Source organism: Hydra vulgaris, chromosome 02 (genome assembly GCF_038396675.1).
Source record: "Hydra vulgaris chromosome 02, alternate assembly HydraT2T_AEP".
In the NCBI taxonomy this organism is placed as follows: Eukaryota; Metazoa; Cnidaria; class Hydrozoa; order Anthoathecata; family Hydridae; genus Hydra; species Hydra vulgaris.
Window position 1 is genome coordinate 59933541 of NC_088921.1, and position 8700 is coordinate 59942240.

Genomic DNA, 8700 nt, shown 5'->3' on the forward strand with positions numbered 1-8700 from the left:
GAAAGCAACGACAATGCATTTGCTATAACTTATCTTCATGATTCATAAAAAAATCTAACATACATTTGTTAACTTTATATTATATTTATCAATTATTATTGTATAATACTAGGCTGTTTATCTAACATACAATACAAGTTTGTTATTTAAACTTTTCAATAGATTTATCTTATTTGAATAGCGTTATGAATATTTGAAGGCTTTAAACTATTTTATCTTTAGAATATTTTTTGTTCAGATTTACTGAACGATAACTGTTTATTTTAGTTTGAAATTATCAGTATTCAAAGTAATTAAATTGCAGTATTTTGTAAAAGTAATTTTAAATTTAATTTGCTATTTTTATAAGGTATTTAATTAATATGAATCATCAGAAAAGTACTACTCATGTTGTAGTCAAGTTTCTTGAAAAAACATGGAAAAAAAAGCATGGAAAGGAATGTATTGATGTGATTCCAATTTTATGGATGTATTATAAAAAAGACAAATTATTCTGTAAATATCCATCTGAAAATGAGTATCATGCACTTGATTCAATGAGTAAAATGTCATTAATACCAGGAGTTTTGTGGAAGAGCTTTGAAATTGTTTTAGTTAAAGAAGCAAGTACGTAATTCAAATCTTTATGTAATCAATTTTAAATGCATTTTAACTTAAATGTTGTCATATTAAAAGATATTTATTTACATTATAGAAAGCTATGAACAAGGTGTGCGACGGATGATTAGGGCATGCTCTGAATTTGTAGTACAGAGCAGTAATTTTGAAGATCCGAATAGTTCAGAAGGAGAATCTGTTCCTGTTAAATTAAGCAGCTCTGAACTTGAAGCATCTTTAAAAGATATCTCTTCGTTTAAAGGTATGGTATTTTTTTATTATTGCAAACAAATATTACTTGAAATATTTTTAAAAATGTTTTTTTTTTTTGTTTTTTTTTAAATATCTATATCTTATCTGTTTTAGAGCATAATATTGAAAGCTCTGGAGATAGTGATATTTCAGAAGATTCCTTTGTTTCCTTTAAAGTAAAGAAAAAACGATCGTCATCTCGTGATGAACAATCTAATGATTCATCGTTCTCGTCCCCCAAAATAAAGAAAATAGCGTCTTCTAAATGTAATACAGAGAAACGAAACCGTATGTTTTCTTTAATAAAAAAAATCCTTATAATTAAAAATTCCCCTTATTGTTGCACACACAAAAAAGCGCGTTAAAGCAATTTTTATTATTCAAAAAATTTATTATTTTCAGAAATGATGAAGAATTCCAGTATATCACATAAAGACACCAGGAAACATTTGAACGACAATAAAACAAATATAAAAGGTAATTCATTTTAATCCTTAGTTTACCTATAAATGTTATTTTATTTTTTTAAATAAAATCATTTCTAGATATCTATATCTTATCTGTTTTAGAGCGTAGTATTGAAAGCAGTGGAGATAGTGATATTTCAAAAGAGTCCTTTGTTTCATTTAAAGTAAAGAAAAAATGGTCGTCATGTCGTGATGAACAATCTAATGATTCTTCATCCTCGTCCCCCAAAATAAAGAAAATAGCGTCTTCTAAATGTAACTCAGAGAAACAAAACCGTATGTTTTCTTTAATAAAAAAAATTCTTTTAATTACAAATAACCGTTATTGTTGCACACACAAAAAAACGCGTCAAAGCAATTTTTATTATTTAAAAAGTTTATTATTTTCAGAAATGATAAAGAATTCCACTATATCACTTGAAGACACCAGGAAAAATTTAAACGACGATAAAACAAATAAAAAAGGTAATGCAATATTATTCTTAGTTTACATTTAAATATTATTTTCAATGAAATCTTTTTTAGAATGTTGATCATTACTTATAAATGTAATATTCTGAAAATATTTTTTTAGATGTGATACTTAATCCAAATTATAAGTATTGTCCTACATGTGGCTCTGCAGGTTAGGATATTGTCAGAGTTTTTTTACTTACAATTCTTCATTCATTCTAAAGAATTAATTTAACTTTTCACTTGTATAAGAAAATGACACTATGGAAACCATATTTAAACCACACAAGTGTGGATATGGACGTTAAACATTTGGAAAAAAATTACATAATGATAATTTAATAATTAATAACTGATTTAGTTATTTAAAATGGTGGTTTTTCTTTACTAATGCAAATATAAAATATATGTTTTCATGACAGCTAAAGATGCTCCTGCGTCGAAAGCTAATCTGGAGTCTGCCAGGAGAAGCATTGAATATCGTATTAGAGAGGAAGCGAAAATCACAAGAACGTTATTTAGTCTTAACAATGACACTGTTAATATCCAAAAAATAATAACCGAACAGACGATTAACGAATTACCATTCAACCATATAGAGAGTTTTCATGATTTCGATAAGCAATTGAAGAGTGATGTAGTAATGATTCAAAAACTGGTAAATGATTTAGTATTGATTCAAAAAATGCTAGAAATATTTGTTTTAAGTCTGCTACGAAGTATTGCATTATTAAATATTATTTTTTATTTATATTTAATGTTATATTTAATTATTTGATATTTAGTATACAAATTTTTTTTTTTTTTAGAAATGCTTCATGATGTTAAATGTGAAAAGTACTTTAAAACTTTCGGAAAATTTATCTTTTGTAATTCCAAAGATTATTTTACCGAATATTCAAGTGCTTTACAGTGCTTTTGGACGAGAGTCAAATGGTGTAAAAAAATTGAATTTTTCTAGCACAGAAACTTACAAATATTTGCTAGGTATATTGTCTTATTTCTAACTTTAACAAACATGAATAAATTATTTTATGTAATTTCTTACTTAACTCTTAAAATACACAGTTTAAATGTTTATTTTAGAAGTAATTACAATAAGATTTCCTGAGATTAACGAAAAACAAATTTCTAGTCAAATAAGTCGCTGGTTTTCAGGTGCGAAGGATAGAGATGGTGGAAAGAAAAATAGATTGTTAAATAAAAAGAGAAGTGAGTGTTGAAAACGAAGACGAAGTTCTATAAATTTTTTTTTTTTTTTGAATTATACAAAAAAAAACATTGAAAAATAATATTTTGTTTGTCTTAAAAGATTACCTTGATGCTATAGTGTCATATATATATATATATACATATATATATATATATATATACATATATATATATATATATATATATATATATATATATATATATATATATATATATATATATATATATATATATATATTATATATATATATATGTATATATATATATATATATATATATATATATTATATATATATAATTTTCCCAGACAGTTACCGGTAACGGCCGTTACAAAACCCAGTACTGGCTACCAGTAGCGCGACAGCTCTCAATTTTTCAAGAAATTTCTTGTAATGCCATTTCTAGCACTTGAGAGTGGAATAGCACCTAAGTGCTATTCCACTCTCAGGTGCTAGCAATGGTTAAGAATAAACAGCTAGTACTGGCAAAACGTTATCATCCCAGATAACTGCCAATGCACAACCAATACTGGCTACCAGTATTCCGCCAGTGTTAAACAGTACTGGCGCAATACTATGCCAGTTGCGAATTTTTAATTGAGGCAGTACTATGCCATTACCAGATGCCAGCAATGGTTAAGTACTGGACATCCAGTACTGGCAAAGCGTTATCATGCCATGTAAATGCCAATGCAGAACCAGTACTGACTGCCAGTCTTGCACCAGTATTAGACAGTACTGGCGCTGTACTGCGCCTGTTGTGAATTTTTGCTTGGGTTGTCTTACAAATCGTCCATATATTATGTAGCGCTAAAATTTTTCAATGAACAGAAGTAGGAGACCTAAACCTCTATTTCGTGGCAGTTTTTCTAAAATTGAACGCGCTATTTTATTCTTTCTTTTTTTTTAAGGCTCTGCGAGTGCAAAACATTTATTCTGTTTTGTTTTGTTTATTACTGAAATTTAGCGTTGCGCAATTTATAGACAATTCCTTGACAGTTTTTGATAAATATAGGCTTTTAACGGATTTTCAGCTGCAGTAATCATTCTGAAAACTGCGAAAAAATGTTTTGTTCAATTCCGAAGGTCTTACCATAGAAATTAACATAACAAATCATTGGTTATAAGAATTGTCATCATATATATAACAAAAAAATGATATATGTTGTTACGTTTAGTTTTAGCTGTGGTTCATCAGTTTTTGTTTTGTAAGTTTTTATTAACCCTCAAGTAAAACTGTATAGTAAATATAAAGTTAGATCATGAATACACAATCTTATAGTTAATTAGTTGTTGTAAAACTTCAACCTTAATTAGCTTTAACACGATTTGAGATATGGCGCCCGTAATCCTTAACTTTTGCTTCAAAATGTTGGGGTTTAGTGTAAGCGCCGAATACTCTTATGATCGTACGGAATCCGTCACTGCAATTCGCATACAGATGTCTTGGAATTCATGCAGAATTCTTCTCAGTTGCGACGGCGTCCGCCAAGAAGTGACTTGGAGTTGCCATATAGGCTGATACTATACTTAGCAATTGGCATCGCAAATGGAGGAAGTACTTTTTTTTAACGGCGAACAGCGGAACTATGTCGAGTATTTTGCGCCAAAATTATTTTGTAGTTTTTTCTATCAAAATAGCTATATCTGTAAATAAAATGCATAAATGAAGTAATAAACATGTAATTATATAATATAGAAAAATATAAGTACTTTGGTAAAAAATACGAATTATTTTCACTGGACAAGAACACTTTTTTCAGTTTCAACATTAAAAAAATTATTTTTCAATGCATGTATTTGTCATAAGATAACTTTTTTAGATTTATATTCGCAAAACTTATAAATGAATAACAGTAACAAAAGATTTTGTAGGTATTCTTTGTGTACAAAACATCTTTTATATATGTTCAGTGTTTCTCATCAACTGACCATCAACCGAAGACCAATCTTCTGTTATAACTTTTTCTATTGCAAAAATTGCAAAGCATTTTTGATGCATGGCTATTTACATACAATTAGCATGAGATTTACTTAGTCAAATGTTTGGAAGTTATAAGACGATAGTTTATGTAATACCTAATAGTGAAGGTTAGTAGCAAAAAAAATATCGAAAACTGTTTGTTTTCAATGCATAAAAGCTAATGATTACATTTACGTTAAATTATTTTTAAAAACCTGAGCGAAAATAACATTCTTAATTAAACTAAAATAGTTAAAAACAAAAGTCAATAAAGTAAATTTAAAACAATAGAGGCATAAGAAAACTGATGAATAAAAAATGCAAAACAGCGTTTTGGCTCCAATGACTTGTTTATATTACTTAAATACTTATCTAGTGACATTATTCCTAGGTGCTAACATCTATTTTCATTAACCAGTTATGCTCATTAAATATATAGCTCAAAGAATCATACAGTAAAATAAATAACATTTAAAATAAAAGTCTTACATAAACTTGATATTGATTAGGAAAAAATCTTACAAAGACAACATCGAGAACAACCAATCGTTGAACTCTATAACTGTACATTTGCTGATAAGCATTTTGGCTGCCAGAATGCTTAAGGGTTGCTAAGAACTAAAAGTCAGTCACATGGGTAAAATGCCTACCTGTTTTTATAGATGTTCCAATTAATAGCCAAACTACACGTTTATACGGTAAAAAAACAATAGATGCAATTAAAATAGAAAAAACACTTTTAGCCCAATCGATGGTTGCTCCAATAATAGAAACTTTTATTTCTCCTAGTGTAAATGTCCCTTACTTGTATGGTCCTGGTGAGCTAGAAAACGGACGAAAAAGCGCTACTGACCCAATTAGGTATTTAAGGATTTATCCAATTGATTGGGTAATGCGATTAATAGGTCAACCTGCCCTTTATTGTCTTGTTGCTGAATCAAATGAACGACTCCTATGTAAAAAGTTACAACTTGTTCCGGATAGAACCCAGCTACTTTTTGAAAGAACACTCACATTAATTTATAACCATATACCAATATTGTAACTCCATCTGGAACAATTCACTGTTCAGTATCAAGAGTGACAAATAGAATTTTAGTGGCTCATACACAATGATTTGCTGTCCCATTCTTCTGATTCTAACTCGAGCATGCTTCATTTCAATTTCATTTTCAAGACACTTCTTGAATGACTCGTTCTTAAGATCTTTCTTAAGTATATCCTGAAAACTCCATTTCCTATCTGTTTGCTATATCTTTCAGCTTTATGAACAGAATATATTTTAGATCGTAAGGCGACTAACTTTTGGATGAAAACGCCATTAGACACGTCCTTCAATATTCTGATAACCTTTTTCCTAGTCTTGTTAAAGCATGGATAATCTTTTGTATACTAACTAAAGTCAAAATGATAAAAATTTTCTATCTTGTTATTGTAAGTTTCTTCAGTCTCCACTTGAAACAACAAGCTTTCTGTGTCAGTGTTGAGTAGTTGTGGTTTTTGGCTATAATTTGATTTAATCTGGTTATACAAAAACTCATTGATAAGGTGCGTCCTGAGATCTAAGACAGCCTGACTAACATATATAGGTCATTTGAACTTTAGTCTTGCTTTTGCGCTGTGGAAGGCAGCAGGTATACGATCAAGCATTTTTTGTGAAAAGTAAGCTAGGTCAGCAACAAGCTTCCTATGCAAATCTTCTTCATTTCCTCAACCAAGGGCAACGCGTATTCGCTTGCGTAAGTTTTTGATTGTTTTACCTTTCACGCTATTATTCATCAGTTTAAAGAAATCTTTCTCAAAAACTGCAGTAGTCTTTGCTCTTAAATCAGTATTCATCTAAATATAGCGAGACATTCGTCGCTTTTGTCTAAACTTTACAGCTAAGTAAATATTGGTGACTTGCATCTCAAGTAATTGATAAAGCTTGAGATTACTAAAATGTGAAATGTACTTTTCCTTGTTTCGTAAGCATGGGAATAGCTTTTTTAAACTTAATAGGTTTTAAGTCATGTTTTCCTGCTGTTTTTTTCTGAAATTCACTCAACCATTCTTTTTTAATTGCCATCCTTTCTAGAGCAAGAAGATAATTGTTGTGGGTGTCATGTAGTTTATCAGGGTACTTAATGTCAGCCTCAACTATAAAGCTTTCTAGAGCGTCATCTGACGTTTTAAGGATTTTTTCAATCGATGGTTTGCACCACTGAAAGCCTTGGTTTGTCAAATACTGCATCATTGCCCAGTCGTATAGGTTGTTGACATTCAAAGACGTTATATGCGAATTCGGTTTGTAACTATCATAAACAGGATAAGAGTTGTTTGCCTTTGCAAAGCGCTTGCTCACCATTGGGATACCACCGCGGATTCCCTTCCCAATTTTGCGCAAATTGTTATTAGTGAGTAGTTTGAGCCAGAATCTAGTCTTTTTAAAAATGCATTCCAACTTATTGCCGGAGCACTAAAGTATTGATCTGGATTATACGCACAACAAGTCACACTAGTTGTTTTGAATTTTTTAAAACCATCTGCTAACAGCCTTGCATCCGTTTTAAGATAAATGTCGTGGTAGTTTTGCAGTTACAAAAGTTCCTAACATTATGTGCGCGCTTATAGTGTTCAGTCTTAATCCCATCTTTTGATAGCTTAAAAAAGAATGCTTATTAAGGTGGTAAGCATTGTTCATTGAATTTGTCAAAGCTGTCAACGTGTTCTTATGGTTAAAAGCCATTGCGTTTTAATAGCATAAAATCGCCATCAGTTAATCCCAGTTTGTGTAATCTTCACGTTGCCTAGTGCTAAATAATGATTCCACAAATAAAATGTTCTTAACATCATTCAAAACCACGTTTTCCGAATTTATAAAAACCAGAAAAAGTGGTTATTTCTTTCCAACATTGTTTAAAAGCTAGCTAGAAAGTTTTTCAGCTTCATAATCTAGATTTCTTTCTGGACATCTGTATAATTATTTCTATATTTAGCAGGAAAACTCTTAAAGCTTTATTTATTTGTTTCATTTTTTTCATCTGAGACTGACGAATTCGTGTTGCATAAAAATGAACAGATTTTTTTCTGTTTGTCGCTATATGAGAACTTGTTGTTTATTACTATTGTAAAAAATACAAACTCTGACCTGTGAAACGATATATCTGCACCTGTTTTATATCTTTTTGTGCAGTTGTATGCACCATAATCAGAATTAATCAAAACGTATAAGATTAATGCAAAATCAAACATGACGTAATAATGTTTTGTTTATGATTTTGCAACAAATTGACGTCACTGCGCAAACAATTTTTGCCTCAATTTTTAGATTAGAGTTGTTTAGCTAAGGCCGCCTCTTAATATTTTAAATCATAATCATAAAAATGAACTGTCTTTTTATGACCAAGATTTAATGTTCTGAGATCTTCTTAGTTTTGCCGTTTGTATAGCGTCACGTACAAACGTCTGTAAGTGTCAACATGTTTAGTATGAGTTGAGTTTAAAGGCAGCATGGAACAGTCGAACATGGAAAATAAGAAAGCCTAAAAAGTTTATTTTAATAATTACAAATCTTTGCTGCTCAATAATTTTTTATTTTTTTTTTATTTTGCTGTTAATATATTAGCAAGATTAAAAAAATTATTACGCTAATAGGAGGTCTTAAAACCCTGAAGCAACACTGATGATTACAGCGCACTAAACCAGTTAGCTGTCAATGATAGGCGTTCAAAAGACAACAAACGTAGTTATAAATCTCCTAGGCACACCTTTTCCG

At 29.9% G+C, this 8700-nt stretch overlaps 1 protein-coding gene across 1 annotated transcript; it reads left to right on the forward strand.

Annotated features, from left to right (window-relative positions):
• The first annotated feature begins 318 nt into the window (after nt 1-318).
• Nucleotides 319-3058, forward strand: LOC136071760 (uncharacterized). Its single transcript, XM_065791575.1, has 10 exons — nt 319-606; nt 695-859; nt 964-1137; nt 1252-1326; nt 1419-1592; nt 1707-1781; nt 1891-1941; nt 2192-2427; nt 2579-2756; nt 2856-3058. Exons 1-10 carry the CDS (start codon nt 363-365, stop codon nt 2990-2992), a joined length of 1509 nt encoding a protein of 502 aa, XP_065647647.1. The 5' UTR covers nt 319-362; the 3' UTR covers nt 2993-3058.
• Nucleotides 3059-8700: the final 5642 nt, after the last annotated feature.